Below are 25920 nucleotides of genomic sequence, written 5' to 3'. Positions count from 1 at the left end.
ATATTTATGCTCCAAATGTAAATGGTGCAAATTTTTTATAGGAGAAGCCTTTTTGAATTTGGATGACGCTCACGATAAAATATTAACAGGTGGAGACTTCAACTTTTGTCGAGACCCAGTATTAGACAGATCAACCAAGGCTGTTACAAATTCGAAAGTAGTAAAATTAACCTCATCATTGATGAAACAATTAAATTTGATTAATATATAGAGAAGCATTAACCCAAGAGAATGAGACTATGCGCTCTATTCTAACAGACATAAAACTTACTCAAGGACAGATTTCTTTTCTTATTATCAACGAATAATCAAGTCAGAGTGAAAAGTATGGAATATAAAGCGAGAATATTGTCCGATCATTCTCCTTTAATAATAACAATAATACTGATGGATAAGGAGGAATCGACGAATAGATGGAAATTTAATTCAATATTGTTTAAACATCAAGATTTTTTTGATTTTATGAAGAAAACAGATTTTTTTTTGGATACAAACTCTTATTCAGTTGATGATACATTTCTATTATGGGACGCGATGAAAGCTTATTTGTGGGGTCAGATAATAAGTTATACTTCTAAAATTAAGAAGGAATATATGGTAGAACTGTACCGGCTGGAAAAAGAGATTACATAATTAGAAAAAGAATCTCAAAGACATATGACAGAATTAACAAAGACAACATGTCAACAAGAAGCTGCAATATAATCCGCTTGAGACATATCGAAAGGGAAAAGCAATTATGAGAACTAAGCAGAGGTATTATCAGTTGGGTGAGAGATCACACAAGATTCCTGCCTGGCAACTGAAAACAGAACAGGCTTCCAAAACGATAAATGCAATTAGAACAAGTGCAAATAAAATTACTTATAAACCTTTAGAAATTAATGAAACATTTAAAAGTTTTTACTCTGAATTATATCAATCGGAGTCACAAAATGATGGTAATGAGATAGAAAGATTTTTATCACAAATAACTCTCCCACATTTGAATTCGGAAAAACAGAAGTGATTAGATTTGCCTTTTACATTAAAAGAGGTTGAAGAAGCTTTAGGTTCACTTCAGAATAATGAATCTCCGGGAGACGATGGTTTTCCGCCTGAATTTTACAAAAAAAAATTAAAGCTTTATTAATTTCTCCTTTTATGGAGTTAATACGTCAAGCGGAAAGAACACATAAACTTCCAGAGTCTATTTTGACAGTGATTTTAATAGTATTGTCAAAAAAAGAGAGAGAGATCCTTTAAAACCAGCATCGTGCAGGCTTTGTGTAATACGGATTATAAAATAATAGCAACAATTTTATCTAGCAGATTATTTAAATATTTACCAAAATTAATACAAACTGATCAAACAGGATTTACTGAAAATAGGCAATCGGCAGATAATGTAACTCGGTTACTCAGTATAATTCATTTGGCACAGAAGAGGGAGGAAATGAGTATGGTAGTCGCTTTGGATGCAGAAAAAAGCGTTTGATAGATTGGAGTGGGATTTTTTTTTTATTTAAAATATTAGAAAAATATTGGTTAGGAGTACCTTTTACCAATTGGGTTAAAACCTTAAATACTGATCCCAACTCTAAAGTAGTGACAAATGGCCTAATTTCAACACCATTCCAGTTAAAAAGGTCAACTGGACAAGCTTGTCCATTATCACCTGCTTTACTTCTATTGGCGATAGAATCATCAGCTGAATTAATTAGAATTGATTCAGATTTTAAGGGTTTTAGAGTAAATCAGGAGGAATATAAGACTAATTTATTTGCTGATGATGTTTTGATTTATTTAACAAACCCATTGCATTCGTAGCGGAAATTATCTTCTAGGTTAGAAGAATATGGGAAAGTTACTGGCTATAAAATAAATTGGGAAAAAATTGAAATTTTACCCCTTACTAATGGAGCCTATAGTCAATGTGGATTAGCAACTCAATTTGGATGGCCGATAAATGGCATAAAGTATTTAGGTATTAGAGTTGATAATGATATAAATAAATTATATACATTAAATTATTTATCACTGTTGAAAAAATTTTTTGACAATTGGATGATCTTACCAATAACATTAGTAGGTAGAGTTAATGCTATAAAAATGAATATATTTCATAGATTACAGTCTTTATTTATTAGGGTTTCTTTATTAGAGTTAAATAAATGTGTGAAGAAATTTCTTTGGAAAAGTAAGATGTCAAGTTTATCGTTGGGAAACTTGACATGGAAATTTGACTTAGGAGGCTTACAACTTCCAAATTTTAAAAATCAACAATCAACTTTTATATAATTGGTATCAAAAAGGGGTTAGATGTATAGGAGACTGTTATGAAGGAGGTATATTGATGTCATTTGAACAATTAAAGAATAAATATAAAGTATAAAATAACACTTTTGTTACTTTCAATTAAGAGCTCATTTACGAGAGAAACTGGGTCAAACAATGTTATTATCGAAACCTAATTTAATTGAAACTATAATTCAAAAAGGAAAAAATTTAAAAAAAAACTTATTTTATGTATAATCTGATTAAACAAGGAATCCATGCGTCAAGACAAAAATGGGAAAATTATTTGAATATTAATATTGATGAAGCAAGTTGGTCAAGACTATGTCTTGACAATATGACAAATACAATAAAACTTCGACTCAGATTAGTACAATATATTTTTTACAACAATTATATACTACACAGCAAACAAATAAGTAGATTAAATACAAACTTATCTGATCAATGTTTTCGGTGTAATCAAGAAATTGGTACTTTTTTACATTCTACTTGGTCTTGTTTCAAAATTCAACCTTTTTAGATAAACTTAAGAGTTTTATTGGAACACATTATTGGAACAGAATTTCCACATAATCCAATATTATTTTATTAGGTGACATTGAAGGGATAAAACCGGAACTTAAATTGAATGAAATTCAGAAAGAATTTATAAAAATTGCATTGGCAGTAGCCAAAAAGGCTATTGCAGTTACATGGAAATCGGATTCGTATTTAAGTATGGATCGTTGGAATAATGAAATATTTGGCTGTATTCCACTTGAAAACAAATTATTTATAATTGAAGGAATAAATATGATACATTTTTGAGTATTTTGCGCCCTTATTTACAAAAGATAGGATTATATATATAGGTGCTCTGATGATAAAGATGTTGGTCCATTGGGGAAATAAACAAATACATATATGAAATTTATTTCGAATCCCATGGAACATGTGGAGACCTTCCAATATCCAGGCAGTCTGTCTTTCTTTCTTTTCATTTTTTTCCTGTTTTTTTGTCTCTCTTTTTTTAGGTAGAGGTATGTAACGGGGGAAGGGTTAAGGGGAGGGGGAGGGTAGATATTATTCTATGTAGTCAAGTTTGAAATTGAATAAAAAAAAAGATGCGTTACCTGGAGAAGGCGGCATTCATCACTGAAGCCGCTCACCCCGGGACAAGCTCCTATTCGTTACTACCATCGGACATGAGGCACAGGAGATGAAAACTCAACGATTCAGGAACACCTTCTTCCCCTCCTCTATCATACTTTTGAACGCATGAGCACCACCTCGGCATTCTTTGTGGTATTTTTATCTTTTGGCATTTCATATTAATTTTACATATCTGTGCCCTACAGATCATTCAAAAAGATCAAATCCCAGGTGGTACAAGTCCCAGATAATAAAACAGACCGTGAATCCGGTGAAAAACCTGCGATACAGGTGGACAGGACATTGGACACGCTGGACGTCATCAGTCAGGACACTGAGTACGGGAGTCGGACGTTACGTTGCAGTTGTACAAGACAACGGTGAGTCTACCCTTGGAGTACGGTCTTCAGTTCTGGTCGCCCTGCTGTAGGAAAGATGCCTCTAAGCTGGAAAAACTGCAGATGGGGATTTCCGAGGATGCTGCCGGAACACGACGGACTGAGTTATGGAGCGAGGCCTAGAATGTTTAGGTTTTATTCTGTGACATTACAGAGGTGTATAAAACCACCAGCGGCACAGATAAGGCACTCTATTTCCCCAGGGATGGGGAATCAGCAACATTAGGACACATGATTTAGGTGCGAGTAGCTGAAAAGAGAAAAGGGAGGTGGAGAGGGATAAATCAAATGACAGAGTGAGATGGGGAGAGAGGGGTAGAGAAGGAGTAGAGAATCGGGAGAGAGAGTGTGAAGAGAAGAGTTGGAGAAGAGGGACGCAAAAATGCGAGAGGAGGGAAAATGCGGATATAATAGGTCAGGTGGGAGGGGAGGAGAATGGAGAGAGAGTTTGGAGGAACGAGGGTAAACGGAACGCGAGATGGCGAGTAACAGAGCGATAGAAGGAGGGAGGAGAATAGGACAGGGAATTGGAGAAGAGAGGACGGGTTTGTGAGGTGCGGAGAAGGAGATGGGGGAGAAAGAGGGTGTTGTCATCTGATTCAAGTCGGCCCCTCGGACTGATGACAAAGATCCTGGATCTTTTCACGAATATTTGGGCACAAAGCTGCCGACTTCTCACAGATGAAACGGTGCTGATCGTTTTTGCAACGGTCCCGTTTACATTCACTGCATTCGAAATTTCCAGCTTTATTCTTCTGCACGACATAAGAGGCCACTTTCCTGGCAAGGGAGGCGGGGTGGGGGGTGAACAAGTTGAAAGGTACAACTCTCCCGCAGCAGACAGCCCTGTGTCAGTACCCAAAATCACTGACACATTCCCTCACCATTGACCTGTGGCAGACACCCAAATCACCCACTTCCCCAATTTCCCAGCACAGCCCAGTTTCAGTCTCCAGAGACTCCCACTGGCCCATCCTCTCCCTGCAGCACTGAGTCAGCCCCAAAATTAATCCCTTGCCCCAATCTCACCGCACAGACTGGTGTCAGACCCCAGAATAATCTCAGTACCCCAGCTGCTCCCCATAGGTCGCAAAATACACACATAGCGACACTCGCTCCCCAAGGCTCTAGGTCAGACCCCAAAATACTCCAACTGCTACACAGTCTCCCCACAGGCCTGATTTTACACCCCAAAGGACGCTGACTTCTCATTCTCACCCCACAGATCAGTGTCAGTTCAAAGTTCACACACTGCTTCGCTCTGTCCGCACGACCCCGTGTCGGTCCCCAAAATACTCGCACTTCACACTCTTTCCCTACAGCCCCGTGCGAGTCCCGGAAATAATCCTGCTGCCCAGCCTTCTTGTTCCAAACCTGTGTTAGAAACCAAAACACCCCCACTTTCCACTGTTTTTCCACAGACCTCTGTCAATGCCCAAACTAATCCCACTGAAAAAATTCTCTATCCACAGAACTGTGTCTGCCCCCAAAGAACTCCCGCTGCCGAACTCTCTCTCAAAACCTGTGTCAGTTCCCAAAAGCGCTCTACAGATCCACCCAGTCCCCACGGCCCCGTGCCTGTTCCGAAAATGATCCCACTGCCTAACCTTCTCCCTACAGACCTTTCCCAACCACCAAAACACTCCCACTTCACGCTGTCTTCCCACATTCCACGTCAGTCCCCAAACGCATTCAACTACACACACTCTGTCAATAGCCCGTGCCAGTGCACAGACTAAACCAATTGCCCACTCTCCCCCCACAGATGTATGTGCCCCAAATTAATCCCAGTGCCTCACTCCCTCCCTACAGTGTCCGTCCCCAAAATACTCCTACTGACAATTTTCCTTCCTAGAGATTTGTGTCAGTCACTGAACAAATGCAAACACCCCACTCTCTCCCCGCAGACCTTTCCCTGTCCGCAAAATACTACCAAATCCCACACTCTCCCCACAGAACCCGTCAGTCCGCAAAATAATCCCCCTGCTGGCTCCCTCTCGCCACCTGTATCAGTTCCCAAACTAATCCCACTGCCCACTCCCTTCTTGCAGTTTACATCAATCCCCAAACTAATCCCACGGCCAACTTTCTCCTCAACAACTTTCATGACACCAACTCTCACCCGCTTTTGCATTTTCCAATCCAGTATGAACTACGTTGGTCGTTGATAGCTTTCTTGACTAGTCTCTGTGAAATTAAATTGCTATGATTAATGATTGAATTCCAGCACAATTTAAGGTTCGTCACGTTCTGTCTGACCCCGCGAGAGTCTGATGGGATGGTGCAGAAGGGGATTCACACCCTGCCTGATCCAGGAAATGTTGATGGTAGGGATTGGAGGGAGCTGCACTCTGTGTCTGAATCCGGGAGTGTGTTATGACACCGTATGGAAGAAGCTTCACTCTGTCTCACCCCGGGAATGTGTGAAGGGATGGAGTAGAGAGAGATCCACTCTATCGGAACCCGAGAGTGTCTGATGGGACGAAGTGGAGGAAGCTTCACTCTGTGTCTGACCCCCGGGAGTGTGTGATGGAACGGTGTGGAGGGAGATTCACTATGTGTCTGAACCCCTGTAGTGTGTAATGGGATGGTGTAGAGGGAGATTCACTCTGTGTTTGACCCCGGAAGTGTGTGATGGGACGGTGCGGGGAGATTCACTCTGTGTCTGACCCCGGTAGTGTGTGATTGGACGGTGTGGAGGGAGATTCAATCTGTGTCTGACCCCGGGAGTGTCTGAAGGGACGGTGTGGAGGGAGATTCACCCTGTGTCTGACCCCGGGAGTGTGTGATGGGACGGTGTGGAGGGAGATTCTCTCTGTGTCTGACCCCGGGAGTGTGTGATGGGACGGTGTGGAGGGAGATTCACTCTGTGTCTGAATCCGTGAGTGTGTGAACGGACGGTGCGGAGGGAGATTCACTCTGTGTCTGAACCCGGTAGTGTGTAATGGGGTGGTGTAGAGGGAGATTCACTCTGTGTCTGAATCCGGGAGTGTGTGATGGGACGGTGTAGAGGGAGATTCACTCTGTGTCTGACCCCGGTAGTGTGTAATGGGGTGGTGTAGAGGGAGATTCACTCTGTGCCTGACCCCGGGAGTGTGTGATGGGATGGTGTGGAGGGAGGTTCACTCTGTGTCTGACCCCGGGAGTGTGTGATGGGACGGTGTGGAGGAAGATTCACTCTGTGTCTGACCCCGGTAGTGTGTAGTGGGACGGTGTGGAGTGAGATTCACTTTGTGTCTGAACCCGGTAGTGTGTAATGGGTTGGTGTAGAGGGAGATTCACTCTGTGTCTAATACTGGGAGTGCGTGATGTGACGGTGTCGATTGAGCTTTACTCTGGTGTTGATATGTCTTCCCTCGAACCGACACGTACCTGTTCTTCTGCTGAATTTATTTCAAGAAGAATTGAATCAGAATTTTCACAATGCAGCTTCGCCTCATCGTAGGATCTTTCAATCCTGGATATAAAATAACACCCGTCTTCATGTCTGAACCAGTCCTGGGAAAACGTTTGCTCTGAAAATTCCAAACAAGTCACAGTGAATCTCCTTCCGTCCGTACATTGCATCCGCCGGGAGACAGACATAGAATAGGGATCCAAGCAACACGCACAGAAAATGCTGGTGACCCCAGCAGGCCAGGCCGCATTGCAATGAAGAGGTACAGTCGACTTCTCGGGCCGAGAAGCTTAGTCAGGAATAACCGGAAGAAGAAATGGAATACGTTTAAAAGTGGGAGGGGGAGGGGTGGATCGGAAATGATAGGAGAAGACAGGAGGTGCAGGGATGGAGCTACGAGCTGGAAAGTCGATTGGCAAAGGGGTGCGAGGCGGGAGAAGGCAGAGGATTATGGGACGGGAGGCCAAGGGAGAGAGAAAGGGGGAGGGGAACCTAGAGGATGGGTACGGAGTTATACTGAGAGGGACAGAGAGAGAAAAAAAAAAGAGCGAAAGAAAAAAAAGGCAACATCATAGTAATAACAACCAAACGAACAAACAAATAAATAAAGGGTAGGGTACGAAAGGATAGTGGGGCCTTAATGGAAGTTAGAGAAGTCAATGTTCTTGCCATCAGACAGCCCCGGTAGAAGACAGATTGAAGTTCCCTCCTCACTCTGCGAAGACTCATTCCTGGGGTCAGACACAGAGTGGGGCTTTGTGCATAGCACCCCATCGCAAACACACTGTGTCAGACACAGAGTCAATCTCCCTCCACACCTTCCCGTCACACACTCCCGGGGTCAGACACAGAGTCAATCTCCCTCCACACCGTCTCATCACACACTCCCGGGGTCAGGCACAGAGTGAATCTCCCTCCCCACCGTCTCATCACACACTCCCGGGGTCAGGCACAGAGTGAATCTCCCTCCCCACCGTCTCATCACACACTCCCGGGGTCAGACACAGAGTGAAGCTCCCTCTACACCCTACCACTACAAAATCGAGGAGTCAATCACAGAGTTATGCTGCTGTCGCAGTGTGTAATCGCACACTCCAGGGATAAGTCACAGCGTATCTCCTTCAGCACCATCCGATTACTGACACCCGGAGGAAGACATGAGGTGAAGCTCTTTCTCACTTTCCCGTGACACAGGCGCAGGGTCAGAAACAGTTCCATCACAGGCAGCGGGAGTTACTTATACAGTGAAGGTCCCTGCATGCAATTTAGACACACATTTCCTGAAGGGTCAGACACAAATTTGGGTTCCATCCACAATGACCCGTCACACACTCTCGGAAACAGGGGGAGAATGAAGCTCTTGTCTCACGGTCAATCATACTCTCCGGGTGTCAGACGCTAGTGATGCTCCTTCCGCACTCTCCCATCACACGCTCCCAGGGTCAGCCCCAGACTGGAGCTTTCTCCCCACCACGCTATCACACACTCCTTGGGTCAGACCTGGAGTGAGGGTCCCTGCAGACTGCCTTAACTGCGGCAAACAGAGAGTAAATCTTCATCCACACTACCCCATTACACCCGCCCATGATCAGACAGGAAACGAAACACTATCGGCACCATCCCACCGCATACTCCCGTGGTCAGACACAGTATGATACTGCTTCTACCCTGTCACTTCACACAACAGGGATCAGAATACAAGAGAAGCTCCCTCCGCACCGTCCAGTCACACACCGCTGTTATTAGACCCAGAGTGGAACACCATCCAAGCACGCGTCACTGTTCATGGTGTCAGACACACCCATGAACCCCCTTCCAAACGCACCCCCCCACCCTCACCATTGCTTCCCATCACACGCACACTGTGTCACAAAGAGAGTCCAAGCATACACAACCGGGGTGAGACTCAAATTTAAGCGACCTGCACCCCGTCGGATCACAAACTGAAACGGTCAGACGCAGATAGATTCTGTCCCCACAGACACATCAGACACTCCAGGGTTTAGAGGTGGAGTGAAGCTCCTGTCCACGTTGTCCCATCACACACTCCCGGAGTCAGACACAGAGTTTAGCTCCCTCTACAAAGCCAAGTCACTACTGCCTGGGTCAGACACAGAGTGAATCTCTCTCCGTGCCTCATCACACATTCCAGCGGTCAGACGTGGAGTGAAGTTTCCTGCACACCGTCCATTTACACTCTTCCCTCTTCTCCCGGAGTCAAACACAGACGCTCTGTCTCTCTCTACGATCCCATTACAGACTCGGGGAGTCAGACACAGAGTGAAGCTACATTCACACCGTCCCTTCAGACACTCTCGGATTCAGACAGAGTGAAGCGCCCTCTGCACCGTCCCATCACTTACTCCCGGAATCAGACACAGAGTGAAGACCCCGCTACACCGCCCCGTCACACACTCCCGGATTCAGAGTGAAACTCTCTCTCTCCACGGTGCCATAACACTATTCTGGGTCAGGCATGGAGTGAAGCTCTCTGGGCCCTGTCCGATCACACAATCCGCCTGTCAGACCCAGAGTGAAGCTGGATCCATACTGTCACATCAGAGATTCCCGGAGTGAGGCATAGAGTAAAGTTCACTCCGCACCATCCCATGACACGCACCCAAAGTCAGACATAGAGTGAATCTCCATCCATACCATCCCATCACACAATCCCGAGATCAGATACGGAATGAAACTACCTCGGCATCACAGACACCGGATTCAGTTACAGAGTGCAACAGCCTGCACGCCATCCAATCACACACCTCCTAATGGGTCAGACACAAATTGGGCTTCCATCCACAATGTCCCGTCACGCACTCTCGGGAACAGACGAAGAATGAAGTTCTTGTCTCATGTTCCCATCATACTCTTCCGGTGTGAGACACAGAGTGATGCTCCTTCCACACTGTCCATCACACAGTCCCCGGTTCAGCCTCAGACTGAAGCTTTCTCTCCACCTCACTATCACACATTCCTTGGGTCAGACATGGAGTGAAGCTCACTGCACACTCTCCTAACACAGAGTCCTGCGGGCAAACACAGAGTGAACCTCCTCCAACACCACCGTGTTACACCCGCCCGTGATCAGATAAAAATGAAACACTCTCGCCACCTTCCCACTGCATATTCCCGTGGTCAGACACAGTATGATGCTCCTTCTACCCTGTCACATCACACAACACAGGGGTCAGAATACGAGAGAACTCCCTCCGCACCGTTCTATCACTCACTCCTGGCATCAGACACAGAGCGGAAAACCATCCAGGCACGCGCCACTGTTCCCGGTGTCAGACACACACATAACCGCCCTCCCAAACGCAGTCACCCACCCCCACCTCCGGTATTCCTTCCCATCACACGCATACTGTGTCACAAACAGAGTCCAATGATACACACACGGGGTGAGACACTTTAAGCTTCCTGCACACGGTCAGATCACACACTAAAATGGTCAGGCGCAGATGGAATCTCTCTCTCCGCCGTCCCATCACACGCTACAGGTGTTAGACGTGGAGTGAAGCTCCCGTCCGCATTGTCCCATCACACACTCCCGGAGTCAGACAGAGAGTTTTGCTCCCTCTACAAAGCCTCGTCACGTACTGCCTGGGTCAGGAACAGAGTGAATCTCTCTCTCCATGGGCTCATCACACATTTCAGCGGTCAGACGTGGGGTGATGTTTCCTCCACACCTTCCAAATACACTCTTCCCCGTGTCAGATTCTGAATGTTACTCCTTCCACACCGTTTCATTACGCACTCTCGGGGTCAGACACAGAGTGAAGCTACCTCCACACCGCCCCTTATACATGCCCTGAGTAAGAGATCAGAATTTAGATCCTTTCCCAAAGTCCAATCTCACACAGCCTTGGTCAGACACACTGTGAATCTCTCTCTCCACAAGCCCATCACACACTCCAGCGGTTAGACACGGAAAGAGACTGCCTTAGCACACACGACAAATAACAGAGGGAGACCGATTCTCCCTCTACGTCTTCTCAACACACCACAGCGCAAACTGTCTGACACAGAGGGAACCTACCTCCTCACCGTCCAATCACACACTCCCGAGAATAACACAGCGCGAATCTCCTTCCTCTCGTCCAATAACACACTGCCGTGGGTAGACACAGAATGAATCTCCCTCCGCACGGCCACATCACATACCACCGAGTCTAACAAAGTGTGAATCTCCCTCCTTACGGTTCATCACACAGTCCCTGGCGACTCACAGAGTGAAGCTCTCTCTGAACCGTCCCATCACCCCCCCCCCCCCCCCCGTGTTCACACACAAAGCGAAATTCCGCCCTCATCCTCCCATGGCACACTCACGGGGTCAGACTACCATCATAACATCCAATCACACAACCCGGTGTAACATAGAGTGAACGCCCCTCTGCACTGTCCCATCACACACTCTCGGAGACAGACACAGACGCTATCTCTCCCTCCGATCCCATTACACACTCCGGGAATCAGGAACAGTGTGATGCTCCCTCCACACCGTCCCATCACACTCGCGGATTCAGTCACAGAGTGAATTCCCCTCTGCAGCGTCCCATCACTCACTCCCGGATTCAGACACAGGGTGAAGCCCCCTCTGCACCGCCCCGTCACACACTCCCGGGTTCAGAGTGAAACTCTCTCTCCGCCAATCCATAACACCATTCAGGGGTCAGACCTTGGATGAAGCTCTCTGGGCCCTGTCCGATCACACAAACCGCCTGTCAGACACAGAGTGAAGGTGGATCCATACCGTCCCATCAGAGATTTTCGGAGTCAGACATAGAGTGAAGCTGTAAAGATACGTCTCGCAATCCTCTGGGCAGGCACAGAAGAATCCACCTCCACAACGTCCCGTCACACTCTCGTGGGTTCAGTGATACAGTGAAGCTTCCTCCTCGCAGCACCATCACGCACTCACCGGTCAAACACAGAGAGGGAATCTCCCTCCATACCGTCTCTTCACACACTCCCGATGTCGAGCACAGAGTGACCCTTCAGCTCTCAATGCCTGCCCTGTGATGAGGAGCGGGTCAAAGGAGAGGATGATGCCTCACCTCTTCGGCTAGTCAACAATTCACAGATTTGAGCCTTGGTTTCCTTCACAGCTTTGTACTTCGCTTCCATCTCATTGATCTTGGATTGAAGGGTTGAGTTTAACTCATCGTAGTTTCGGTCGAGGGTGAACTTGGACTGACGAATCTGTGATACTGAGAGAGATGGTGAAGGATGATTAGCGTTTACAGTGACACGTGATTCAGCAACACGCTACCGAGCGGGCCACAGAGAGTGTTGTGTCAGTGTCACGTTGAAGGTTGTCACAGTGAGAGGCGTCGGCCTGTCGTGTCACGCTGAGGGGTATATTAATGTGTCGGTGAAGGTTATGTTGTTGTCACAATGGGGGTCTGCGTCAATATCATGTGGGTCATGATCAAGTTCTTGTGAAGGACGTGGCGGTGTCACCGTGATAGGTGATTCTGTGCCCCGGTGAGAGTTGTGCCGGGTCGCATTGAAGTGTACCTCGATGTCACGGCGTGGGAAATGTCAGAGTAAGGGGCCTGGTGCTGTTAAGGTGAGTGGAGCATCTCTGTCATGGTGTGGGGTGTGTTTAGAGAGGGATGTGTTTGTGTCACGGTGAGAGGCATGTCATTGCCACGGTGGTTGTAACAGTGTCAGGCTGAGGAGTTTTGATATCACGCTAAGAGGCTTGCCCGTGTCAGAATGAGGCGTGGGTAATTGCCTCAGTGAGCGGTGCATCGGCGTTATGTTGAGCGGTGATACTGTCTCGGTCAGGGGTGTTACAGTGACTTCTGAATCTTTGTCACGAGGCGGTGCAGATCACGACGAGGAGCGTGAAGGTGTCACAGTGTACGGTACCACAGTGTCACAGTGAAAACCGTGTCGGGGTCATTTCGAGGTGTGTTTCGCTGCTGCCTTGAGGAGTTTATCAGTAACACGGTCAGTGGGAATGTCGATGTTACAGTGAGGGGTACGTTGCGGTCAGTGTGACTGCCACGGGTGTGTAACGGCCATGGTCCGTGTCCGTGTTGCGGTTAGGAGTGTATCTGTGTCTCGTTGAAGGTCGTGGCCGTGATACGGTGACTGAATTGTTCATGTTCTGGTGAATGGCGTGCCGGTGTCAGGATGAGTCTTGATTGTGTGACGGTGAATGCCGTGTCTTTATCATGGTTATAAGCCATATGACCAGAAGACAAAGGAGCAGAAGTCGGACATTCGGCCCATCGAGTCTGCTCCGCCATGTTATGATGAGCTTATCCATTCCCCCACTTAGTCCCTCTCCCCCGCCTTCTCACCATAACCTTTGATGCCCTGGCTACTCAGATACCTATCAATCTCTGCCTTAAATACATCCAATGACTTGGCCTCCACTGCCGTCCGTGGCAACGAATTCCATAGATTCACCACCCTCATGCTAAAAAAAAACAAAAAATCTTCGCATCTCTGTTCTGAATGGGCGCCCTTCAATCCTTAAGTCATGCCCTCTCGTCCTAGACTCCCCCATCATGGAACACAACTTTGCCACATCCACTCTATCCATGCCTTTCAACATTCGAAACGTTTCTATGAGGTCCCCCCTCATTCTTCTAAACGCCAAGGAATACAATCCAAGTGCGGACAAGCGTTCCTCATATGTTAACCCTCTAATTCCCAGAGTTATTCTAGCGAATCTTCTCTGCACCTGCTCCAACGTCAGCACATCCTTTCCCAAATAAGAAGCCCAAAACTGCCCACAGTACTCAGATTGCTGTCTCACCAGCGCCTTATAGAGCCTCAACATCATATCCCTGCCCCTATACACTGTTCCTCCAGAAATCAATGCCAACATCGCATTCGCCTTTCGCACCACCGACTCAACCTGGAGGTTAACCTGAAGGGTATCCTGTACGACGATTCCCAAGACCCGTTGCATCTCAGAACTTTGAATTCTTTCCCCATTTAAATGATAGTCTGCTCGTTTATTTCTTCTGCCGAAGTCCATGATCATACTCTTTCCAACATTGTAATTCATTCTTCACTTCTTTGCCCATTCTTCCAATCTATCCAAGTCCCTCTGCAGACTCTCCATTTCCTCAGCACTACCGGCCCCTCCACCTATCTTAGTTTCATCAGCAAACTTAGCCACAAAGGCATATATTGCATAATCCAAATCGTTGATATACAATGTAAAAAGAAGCTGCCCCATCACGGACCACTGTGGAACACCACTGGTAACCTGCAGCCAAACAGAATAAGATCCCTTTATTCCCACTCTCTGTTTCCTGCCAATCACCCAACGCTCTATCCACGTATGTAACTTTCCTGTAATTCAATGGCAGCTCATCTTGTTAATTAGACTCATGTGTGGCCCCTTGTCAAAGGCCTTCTGAAAATCCAAATAAACAACATCCACTGTATCTCCCGTGTCTAGCCTACTTGTAATTTCCTCAAAAAATTATAATAGGTTTGTGAGGCAGGATTTTCCTTGAAGGAATCCATGCTGAGTTCTGCCTATCTTGTCAGATGCCTCCAGGTACTCTGTGACCTCAGCCTTGACAATCGACTCCAACAACTTCCCAACCACCGAAGTCAAGCTAACAGGTCTATAATTTCCTTTTTGCTTCCTTGTGCCCTTGTTAGATAGCGGGGTGATATTTGCAATCTTCCAGTCCTCCGGAACCATACCAGAATCTATCGACTTTTGAAAGATCATCGCTAATACCTCCGCAATCTCCACAGTTACTTCCTTCAAAACACGAGGGTGCATTCCATCAGCTCTGGGAGATTTATCTACCTTTAGACTATTCAGTTTCCTGAGTAATTTTTCTGTCTTTTTTGTGACTGCGCACACTTCTCTTCCCTGCCACCTTTGAGTGTCCGGTACACTGCCGATGTCTTCCTCAGTGAACACTGATGCAAAATACTCTTTCATTTCCTCCGCCATCTCCTTATCTCCCATTACAATTTCTCCAGCATCATTTTCTATCGGTCCTATGTCTACTCTCACCTGTATTTGACTCTTTCTATGCATGAAAAACCTTTTAGTATATTCTTTGATATTATTTGCTAGTTTCCTCTCATAGTTAATCGTTTCCCTCTTAATGACCTTCTTAGTTTCCTTTTGTAAGCATTTAAAAATTTCCCAACCCTCTATCTCCCACTTCTTTTGCTTCCTTGTATGCATTCTCCTTAGCTTTAACTTTGGCTTTGACTTCTCTTGTCAACCATGGTTGCATCCTTTTTCCACTCGAAAATTTCTTCTTTTTTGGAATATACCTGTCTTGCACATTCATCATTCCTCGCATAAACTCCAGCCACTGCTGCTCTGCTGTCTTTCCCGCCACTGTCCTTTCCAGTCAACTTTGGCCAGTTCCTCTCTCATGCCACTGTAATTTCCTTTACTCCAGTGAAATAACGACACATCAGATTTCGGCTTCTCTTTTTCTAATTGCACAGTGAACTCAATAATATTATGATCACTGCCTCCTACGGGTTCCTTCACGTCAATCTCTCCAATCACCTCCGGTTCATTACACAATACCCAATCCAGTACAGCCTATCCCCTAGTAGGCACAACAACAAGCTGTTCTAAAAAGCCATCGCGCAGACATTCTACAAATTCTCTCTCTTGAGATCCAGTGCTGACCTGATTTTCCCAATCTACTCGCATGTTAAAATCCCCCACAATTATCATAACACTGCCCTTCTGACAAGCCTTTTCTATTTCCAGTTGTAATTTGTAGTCCACATCCCTGCAGCTGTTCGGAGGCCTATAAATAACTGCCATCAGGGTCCTGTTACCCCTGCGATTTCTTAGCTCAACCCATAAAGATTCTGCACCTTCCGATCCTATATCACCTCTTTCTAATGATTTAGTATCATTTCTTACCAATAAAGTCACGCCTCCCCCTCTGCCTACCTTCCTATCCTTCCGATACACCGTGTATCCTTGGACGTTCAGCTCCCAGAGACATGCACCCTTCAGCCAGGTCTCAGTGATGGCCACAATATCATACCTGCCAATCTGTAACTGTACAACAAGATCATCCACCTTATTTCTTATGCTGCGTGCATGTAAGTACAACACCTTAATACCAGTATTTGATACTTTTTGCTTTGATTTCACTGTAACTTTATTGCACTGCAACTCATCCCAATGGCTACACATTTGCCCTATCACGTGCCTATGTTTCCTGACATCTTTACTGCTCACTATCTTAGATTTATTTCTGTTTTCCCCTTCCTCCACTCTATCATTCCGGTTCCCATCCCCCTGCCAAATTAGTTTAAACCCTCCCTAACATCTCTATTAAACTTTCCCGCCAGGATATTGGTCGCCTTCGGGTTTATGTGTAACCTGTCCTTTTTGGACGGGTCATACTTCCCCCAGAAAAGATCCCAATTATCCAAGAATCTGAAGCCCTGCCCCCTACACCAGTCTCTCAGCCAGGCATTCATCTGCCTGATCCGACTACTCTTGCCCTCGCTAGCACGTGGCACAGGTAGCAATCCCGAGATTACTACCCTGGAGGTCCTGCTTCTCAGCTTCCTTCCTAACTCCTGGAAATCTCTCTTCAGGACCTCCTCCTTTGTCCTATCTATGTCATTGGTACCAGCATGTACCAAGACAACTGGCTGCTCACCCTCCCCCTTTAGAATATCCGAGACATCCCGTACCCTGGCACCTGGGAGGCAACACACCATGCAGGTATCTCTGTCAGGCTCACAGAATCTCCTGTCTGTTCCCCTGACTATGGAATCCCCCACGACTACCGCATTTCTCTTCACCCTCCTTCTCTCCTATATAACAGCGCCAGTCTCAGTACTAGAGACCCGGTCACCGTGAGCGCCCCCTGTCAGGTCATCCCCCTTAACAGCATCCAGAACAAGATATTTGTTGCTGAGGGAGACAGCCACAGGGGTGTTCTCCACTATCCGGGCATTTCCTTTCCCTCTCTTGACAGTGACCCACTGTTCTGACCCCTGTAGCCTAGGGATGACTACTGACTCCTGTAGCTCCTGTCTATCACCTCTTCACTTTCCCTGATAAGCACTAGGTCATCAAGCTGCAGCTGCAGATCCCTAACACCGACTCTGAGGAGCTGCAACTCGGTGCACCTGGCGCAGATGTGGCCGTCAGGGAGTCTGGAAATCTCCCAGGATTCCCACATCTGACACTCTGAACAAAGCACTAACCCTGCAGGCATGCTATCTAATTCTACACGAATGAAACAGGAAAAATAAGTCTACTCACCCACTTACCTCGCCAAACAGACAAACTTTTTAAACCGTTAGCTGTGAGAGCCCTGCTGTTCCTGTCTGTCCGGGCCGATTCGCGAAAGCGGTGGGGGGGGGGGGGGGAGAGAAAACAAGAGTTGGCGCTTCGCTCTCGCCTCTTCCCGTTTATCACCGAAGCCCGTTGCAGCCAAAGCCCTACACTCTGCTACCGCTGACACCGCTGCCCGCTCCGACAGCTGCCCGGCAGTATCATTGGCATAGTGGGAATTGTGTCAGTGTTACGGCCAGAGATATGGTCGGTGTTACGGTGAGGGGTGTGTTGGTGTCATGTTCAGGGGCGTGTCGTCATCACTGTGAGATTTCACGCGAACATTTATTCCACACTGTTTGTCCACTCTCTGACTCCATCCAGACTCACCAGAGATCGAGAGCCCGGCCACTATGGCGATGAGGACGGACGTAAATAGGCAGAGTAGGCAGATCTTCATGTATCGTCTATTTTCGATGTTCTGTTTCGGCTCCTGTTCATGTGCACCTGTAGAGAGCCCATTTAGTGTGTGTCCGTCTGAGTTCAGCCGTGTCCCCTACTGCGACCCCCTTCCACCCACCATTCACGCTTTCTCCTTCCACCACGATCACGAGAAGAAGGATATGGCCACCTCACTATAGGAAGGATGTGGAAGCTTCGGAAAGGATAGAGAGGAGATTTACCAGGATGCTGCCTGGTTTAGAGAGCATGCATTATGATCAGAGATTAAGGGAGCTAGGGGTTTCCTCTTTGGAGAGAAGGCCGATGAGAGGAGGCACGATAGATCTTCAAGGTTTAAGAGGAATAGATAGAGTGGACAGCCAGCGCCTCTTCCCCAGGAAAACATTGCTCAACATAAGAGGACATGGCTTTAAGGGAAGGGATGTGAAGTTCAAGGGGGATATTAGAGGAAGTTTTTTTTTTTTACTCAGAGAGTGTTTGGTGCGTGGAATGCACTGCCTGAGTCAGCGGTGGAAGGAGATACACTCGTGAAGTTTAACAGACTACTAGGCAGGTATATGGTGGAGTTTAAGATGTTTATTTTATGGGAGGTAGGGTTTAAGGGTCGGCACGACATTGTGGGCCGAAGGAATTGTACTGTGAAGAACTATTCTATGTTCTATGTTAAGTCATCCCGTCCCTCTCTCAATCCCATCTATTTTTATCCGTCATCGCTGAGAGTCCTAAATCCTGTACTGGGCAAAGGCTGTCTAATGTCTGGCTGTTTCTGTTTCTGCTTCTGAGCTGAACTGTGAAGTTAGAGTCGAGGACGTTGTCTTCGTGAACTTCAATTGGACATTTGACTGGGACCCTCAGAGGAGGCTTATACAGACGATTAGGAAACCTGAGATCCACGGGGAATTGGTCGTCCGGATTCAGAGTTTATTATTTTTCATAGTTGAATTGTTGTTACCCAGCTTTTTTCTTTTCTTACACGTGGGATATATGACGGTCTTGTAGGGATTAACATGTTGTCGGGGGTATGGTAACGTAGTGGTCAGCAAACACTTTACATTACCAGCGAACCGGGTTTAGCTCCCGCTGCCGCTTGCATTGAGTTTGCACCTTATCCCGTGAGCCAGTAGGATTCTTCCGGGTGCCCCGGTTTCCTCCCACATTCCAAAGACGTTCCAGCTGGGACATTCATCGGTCAATGTCAATTGTCCCGTCATTAGGCTAGGAATAATTCGGGGAATTGCCGGGCAGCGCGGCTTGAAGTGTGGAAGAGCCGATTCCACACCGTTTATTAATAAATATGTAAATCCAAGGTCAATTTTAAAGCTCTGAATCTCAAGGTTGTATATGATGCATTAGGACCGACTTCAAAGAAACTGAATATGAGTGGGTTGGTAAAATTGCAGATGACATAAAATTCGTGGTATGGTGGACAGTGTAGAAGATCGCCAATACATTCAGTGGGTTTGGATCTGTTAAAGATCTGAGTCAAAAATGGTAGATGAGTTTATCCCGGGTTAGTGTGAGATTTTGCGCTCTGGAAATTCAGTTGTATAGGGACAGGACACCTGCAACGGCAAGGCGCTTAACTGTGCATTCAAAAGAGATTTCGGCTTTATTACGCAGGTCAATGGGGTGTTACAGAGTTGACTGCAGACGGGCCTTTTATATAAATCTTCTGGTGGGAGTTTCATTCACAAGATTGCGATGTATGGGATTCACGGTGAATGGGCCATTTGGATTCGAAGTTGACTTGCCCACCGAACAGAGTGGGCGGCGGTCGCAGGTTGGCCGCCCGTGACTGGTTGTGTTCCGCACGGATCGGTGCCGCCTGTGGCAAAGACTTGGACGGAAGCTTCGTGTTCAACACGGCTTTGTGCGTTTAGGACATGCTGCCTCGCAGATACCGTAAAGTATTTGCACACACAGAACACAGACTGACCAGCACAGCCCCTCGGCCCACAAAGTTTTCCCCGATACATGAATTCCTCATCAAATGGATAACCATCCTCATCTCTTTTGCCTACACAATCTCCATATCTCTCCGTTTCCTTCACATTCATCGGCTTACCTAAATATCTCGTTAAACTCTGTACTGTGCCTGTCTCTAACCCCAACCGAGGAAGCGCAAATCCAGGCACCACTCTCTGTGTCCAAACAACAGACTCTTTACACCTCGATTCAAACCTCACTCATTCACTTCGGTTGCATGCACTCTGGGATTTCATATTTCAGCCCCAGTGGAGAAAAAAAAAAAAGATTCGGTTTGTCTGTCAATCCCTTTGTCTCATAATCTAACAAAACTCTATCAGATCTCCTCTCGTCATCCTCAGAGCCGGTGAAGACAACTCAATTCTCTACATCCTCTCCGCACAGCTTGTGCCCTCTCATCCAGGCAGCATCCTGGTAAACCACTTCTGCAGCCTCTCCAAAGTTTCGGCATCCTTTCTGTAATGGGGCGACCACAAATGAACAGAAGGCAAAGTTTGAGGATAAAGGGTGTGTTTCCTGGTTGGCTGCCAGTGACCTGTGGTGTTCCACAGGGTTCCGTGTTGTGAATTATTCCTTTTTATATTATGTCAAAGACTTGGATGATTGAATTAATGCGCTGTGTGGAGATTGGTGGAGGAGAGTTAGCTTTGAGGAAGGAAGGAGGCCGTAGAAGGACAGGAGTCACAGGTGGACAGGGCGGTGAAGAAGGTGTTTGGCACGCTCGCGTTCACCAGTCAGGGCACTGAGTTCGGGAGTTGGGAGGTCACTTTGCAGTTGTACAAGATGCCGGCGAGGCCGGAATCGGAGCTGGGTGTTTAGCTTTGTTGGCCGTGTTGTAGGAAAAATGTCACTCAGCTGGAAACAGTGCAGAGGGAAATTTACGAGGATGTTGCGGGGACTCCAGGGACCTAGTTAGGAGATGTCGTGTAGTTCTGAACTTTAATCCTTGGAGCGTAGGACTGACCTTACAGAGGGACATTCTTCCTTGGAGTGCACTGGTGACCTTACAGAGGTGTATAAAACCACGAGGGGCACAGACAGGGTGAATGCGCATATCAAGGAGAATCGCGGAAGAGAGTGCACACGCAGAAAGTGAGAGAGTAAAAAAATAATTGGGTACCCTTGTGACAAAAGTTTGTAACCAATTGGCGGTCCGTATGTGGAACGAGATGCAAGAAATGTGGCTGAAGGAGAGAAATGTTAAGCACTTAAAAATACACACACTTCCGCATATGACATAATGACGTCATAATGGTGAACTCTGACCTGTTTGGGCATTGGTTGTCTGCTTGCGGGATCCTGCGGCAATGGGAGGGGCCTCGTCCTCACCGATGACGGGCTCGTCTTTCGGACAGTTCACCTCTGCGTAGGTGGAGCTCAGACCAGCTGGGGCGTCGAGCGAGGGAGGATGAGAGAGAAGGGAAGAGAAAGAGGAGTGAGGACAGCGACAGCGAGCAGTTAGAGGCGAAGGGAGAGCAGGGAGAGAGTATGTTAAGTGAAGCGGAGAAAGGATGAAAGACAAAGATAAAGAAGTTGAAGGAACGGGTGAAGACGGGGGAGAAAAAGGATGAGAGATGGATGGAAAAGAGGAGACAATGATGAACGGTAGGGGCAATGGACGACAAATTGGGAGTGAGTGAATGGGGAGAGAGTATGGGTATGAGATACGGAGAGAGTGGCAGAGGGAAGAACGGAAGGGAGAAGGAGAGGGGCGAGAGAAAGCAAAGAGAGCGGAGGAAGATAGGACACAGATGGAAGGAGAAAATTGGGAGTGCAAGGGGGTAAGAGGCAGAAGAAGAGAGAGAATGTGAGAGAGGTGAAGGGAGAGGAGGGAAAGCATGAGCGAGAGGGAAAAAGGGGAAGGGATCATCAAAGAGATGATGTTGCGGAGCGGTAGATAAGCGGAAAATGGGGCGAAGGGGAGAGAACAAGGAGAAAATGAAGGAAGGAGAAACGGGGCAAATTGCAGAAGGTCAGAGAATGAGCACAGAATGAGGGAAAGAGTGCGAAGGAGAGAGCGACAGTGAGGAAGGGAGAATGGTGGAGTGTGATAGAGGGGCCAATACGGAGAGTCGGGCAAGTGAGGGAAGGGAGAGTGGTTGATATTGGGGGAAAAGGGGGAGTGGGTGGAAGAAGGGCGGGAAAGAGGAGGGGAGAGTTTAGTGGGAAGGGAGAGAGGGATGGAGAGAGAGAGAGGGGTGTTGATAGACGAGCGAGTTTACAGAGAGTGGGCAAAAGAAGGGGAATGGAGAGAGGGGTAGTGGGAGAAAGTGGTAGAAAAGATGGAGCGGTTTAGAAGGGAAGGGAGAGTGGAGGGAATGAGGTGTGAGGAGAAGGGGGCAAAGGAGGGGGAGAAGGGAGGGGAAGTAGGGAGAGAGAGGAGGTATAGGAGAAGAGAAAGAGGGAGACAGGGTGATCAGAAGAGAGGGAAAGATGGTTAGAATTTGCGGAGGATCGTTCAAATTCTGCAACGCTGTCTCCTCTCCGCCTCCTCCATGCCACCCCACCGTATTCAGCACCCCTCCAATGGTGTTCCCGACTTACCAACCCCTCCCACAGATGTCCCTCCTTTCCTCACCGACCGCTCCAATGGTGCTTCTTCTGTTCCGTGCCCCACACAGCTCCCCATCCTCAATCTCTCTTTATCCTCACCGATGATTCACACGGCAATCCCTCCTCTCCCAATTCTATGGCACACCCACCACTCCACGCCTCCCAGAGCACCCCTCCTTTCTGACGCCTTCCACAGCACTGCCCCGTTCCCGATCCCACAACGCTTCGTCCACACATCCCCTCGCAGAACGCACAGTCCCCACCAAACATAGCTCCCTGCTGCCATGGTGCTGAATACCCACCGTACCTCACAGAGCGCACCCTCCACACCGACACTCCCACAGACCTCCCACATCATGGCCAAAGCCACCGGTTCCCTCCGTCTTATTCTACAGCAGCTTATCATTAGGGTCAACTGTGCGCATGCGCTGAGATCTCTCGACAGGAGTGGACACGTTACCTGAACACAGTCAATTCAACAAAAATGATACTGACCTCCATCTCTCCGGACCCGAGGAGCGGAGAGGGCCGTGACGTTAAGTTCCACGTACGATACATCAGGTTCAGCTGGGAACACAACAGTAAGGGTGAGAATCAGGTTGAAGATCCCTCTGCACCGTCGCATGATACACTCCCGGGTTCAGACACAGAGTAAAACTCCCTCCACAACTTCACATGACACACTCCCGGGGTCAAACACAGACTGAAGCTCCCTCCACACTGTCCATAACACCCTCCTGGGGCAGGCACAGAGTAAAACTTCCTCCACGCAGTCCAATCACCTATTTCCTGGAGAGAAACACAGTGAATCTCTCTCCACACTGTCCCTTCACAGATTCCAGAGTCAGTCACTGAGTAAATCTCCCTTCACAGCGACTCGTCATAAGCTCCTGGTGTCAGGCACCGAGTAAAGCGCCCTCAGCACTGACCGACCAACCCTCCTCCCCGGTGTCAGGCACAGTGTGTAGTTCCGTACACGCTGTCCCATCTCATATTTCCAGGGTGTCAGACACAATGTTTAGCTCTCTCCCTCTCTCTGCACCACTCACCTCTCGAAGGAGATTGTGAGTCCGCTCCTGTGAAACGCATGTTCGCGTAGGTCTCGCTCTCATCCATCGTATCGAGTTCTTGATCTCCTGAAAGGGATAGGAGAGTGATTGAGTGTGTGTGGGATGAATGTGGTGGGGGCAGGATAGTGTGAAATAGAGGGAGAAGAGTGATATGGAGAGTGACTGGACACAGGACACAAACCCAACCCACTCTCTCTCTTCCTCGTCCTCTGTCTTTTCTGTCTTCCCTTCCTTATCGCACAGCAGTCTCTCTCTCTCTCTCTCTCTCTCTCTCTCTCTCTCTTTCGCTCTCTCTATCTATCTCTCCCTCTCATTCCCCTCTCTCTCTCTTTGTCTCTCTCTCTCTCTTTCTCCCTCCTTCCCCTTCTTTCTCCTATGTCCCATTCCTCATTTCTCTTGCATTCCCTCTCTGTCTCCTTCCACATCTCCCACCATATTTATCGCTTCCGACTTGTCGAAGGTGGGGAAGGCGTTGGGTGTTTTTTTTGGCTCGGGACAGCCATCCCTCTCTCACATTCTGCAGTGCAATTCCCCACCTCACCCCCTCGTTCACTCCGTCTCGCTACTTCCTGTTTGTGTCCCTTCTGTCCACACGCTCCTTCGCTTCCCCTTTCCCTCCCCCACACCGTTCCTCTTTCCCCCTGCACTACTCGTCCCTCCGTGCCCCTCCCCCACCTGTCTCTCACACTCCCACCCTCACCCCCACCCGCTCCTTTTCTCCCTCTCACCATTCCACCCTTCCCCACCACCTCCCTACCTCCAGCCGTTCCTGAAGTCTTGAATTGTGTGTCTGCTTCTAAGATTCCGTGTGTGTGTGTGTCTGAGAGCCGTTGCGAAGCAGAGGAAAGAGGAAGGAAGCGGAGGCGTGGAGTGGGCGGGGACCGGGTGGTGAGATTGCACATAGGAGAGGAATCACATGGTGGTTTTATCCACACAGAACTGTTGAGAGCCTCAGAACCGAGAGACCGGTATCCGATATAAAGGGAGTAAACCCCTATCGTACTCAGAAATCCCGGTGAACACAGAGAGGGTGAATTGGAGAGGAGGGGCTTGGGTTGGACCCAGAGATCTGGAGGTCTGCTGGGGATGGAGTGGTCTACGTAAACAGGGAGTAGCTTTAGGGAGTTTGGGGATGAGGGAGATCGGTACAGTCGAGTAAGGAGGTGAAGGATTTAATAGAGGTTTAGGGAAAGGAGGGGGTGATGGAGACGGGGGATTACTCTGAGGTAGAAAGGGGTAGTCGGTGACAGAGAGTCGGTGTAAGGGATTATGGAGGGGCCGGATACTCCAGCGCTGTCAGGAGCTCATGCAGCTGGTCAGTGGTGAGGGGTGAGAGATTTTCTGCGATCTCTGTTTCGGGGCATAGGGCCAGAACGCCCTTGAGGTGGGTGAACGCTCACCAGGTGTCAGGCCCCGATGATGTACCTGGAGTGAGCCCTGCAGACCTGTGTCGACAAACAGACTGGATTGCCCCAGGCTCTTCCTCAATCTCTCACTTCTGCCTTGGAAGGATCCCATCCGCTTCAAAAGGGCGACGATCATACCAGTGTTCAGGGAGGGTGGGCTAAGCTGCTTCTGCGACCATCGAGTGTAAAATAACGCGTTAGTGTTTATTGGCTGGAACACAGTAATCTACAGCACATTACAGGCCATTCGGCCCACAATGTGGTGCCGTCCAAGTAACCTTCTCCAGAAGCTGCCAAGAATTTCCCTATCATATGGCCCTCTATTTTACTGAGCTCCATGGACCTATCCAAGATCTCTAAAAGACCCGTTTTATCAGCCTCCACCACCGTCGCTGTCAGTGCGTTCCCCGCACTCACCACTCCCTGTGTGAAATCCTTACCCCCGACATCTCCTGTGTACCTACTTCCAAGCACCTTAAAACTGTGTGTTCCCGTGTTAGCCATTTCAGCCCTGGGGATAAAAGCTTCTGCCTATCCACAAGATCAACGCCTCTCATCATCTGATACACCTCCATCAGGTCACAGCTCATCCTCCGTAGCTCCAAGGAGAAAAGGCCGCGTTCACAGAACCTATTCTCGTAAGCCATGTTCCCCAATCCAGGCAACGGCCTTGTAAATATCCTCTGCACCCTCTCTATAGTATTCACATATTTCTTGTAGTGAGGTGACCAGAAATGAACACACTATTCCAAGTGCGGTCTGACCAAGTTTTTCTATAGTTTTAACATTACCTCCCACGGTTGATGAAGGCCAATACATCGTAAGCCTTTTTAACACGGACCCAACGATCTCTATAATACTCCACACTGCCAAGAGTCTCGCCAATAATATTAAGTCCTGTCTTCATATTTGACCTGCCGAAATGAACCACTTCACACTGATATGGTTGAACTCCTCTCGCCAGTTGTCA

The 25920-nt window shown here is 47.8% G+C and overlaps 1 protein-coding gene across 2 annotated transcripts; it reads right to left on the bottom strand.

Annotated features, from left to right (window-relative positions):
* Nucleotides 1-1019: 1019 nt before the first annotated feature.
* On the bottom strand, nt 1020-24381 carry LOC140207231 (uncharacterized). 2 transcript variants are annotated; one of them, XM_072275657.1, is made up of 9 exons: nt 24302-24381; nt 23524-23610; nt 22970-23041; nt 21188-21307; nt 17864-17980; nt 12267-12419; nt 7182-7324; nt 5932-5996; nt 1020-1097 (listed from the first exon to the last, which is right to left on the bottom strand). In XM_072275657.1, exons 2-9 carry the CDS (start codon nt 23588-23590, stop codon nt 1055-1057), a joined length of 780 nt encoding a protein of 259 aa, XP_072131758.1. In that variant the 5' UTR covers nt 23591-23610; nt 24302-24381; the 3' UTR covers nt 1020-1054. The 2 variants fall into 2 exon arrangements, with proteins under 2 accessions (XP_072131758.1, XP_072131757.1); XM_072275656.1 differs by lacking the exon at nt 1020-1097 and adding an exon at nt 2499-4589.
* Between the last annotated feature and the right edge of the window lie 1539 nt (nt 24382-25920).

Source organism: Mobula birostris, chromosome 13 (assembly GCF_030028105.1).
Source record: "Mobula birostris isolate sMobBir1 chromosome 13, sMobBir1.hap1, whole genome shotgun sequence".
Lineage (NCBI taxonomy): Eukaryota > Metazoa > Chordata > Chondrichthyes > Myliobatiformes > Myliobatidae > Mobula > Mobula birostris.
This window is presented reverse-complemented; position numbering and strand designations above follow the sequence as displayed.

What these genes read in the sequence shown, in the direction of transcription:
- LOC140207231 (XM_072275656.1), bottom strand. Translation starts at nt 23,590, where the DNA reads ATGGATGAGAGCGAGACCTACGCGAACATGCGTTTCACAGGAGCGGAC. An exon ending in ATTGTTGACTAGCCGAAGAG is followed by an intron (nt 7,325 to 12,266) that starts GTGAGGCATCAT and finishes TGGAATTTTCAG; the next exon opens with AGCAAACGTTTTCCCAGGAC. An exon ending in ATTGGAAAATGCAAAAGCGG is followed by an intron (nt 4,590 to 5,931) that starts GTGAGAGTTGGT and finishes CTCCCTTGCCAG; the next exon opens with GAAAGTGGCCTCTTATGTCG.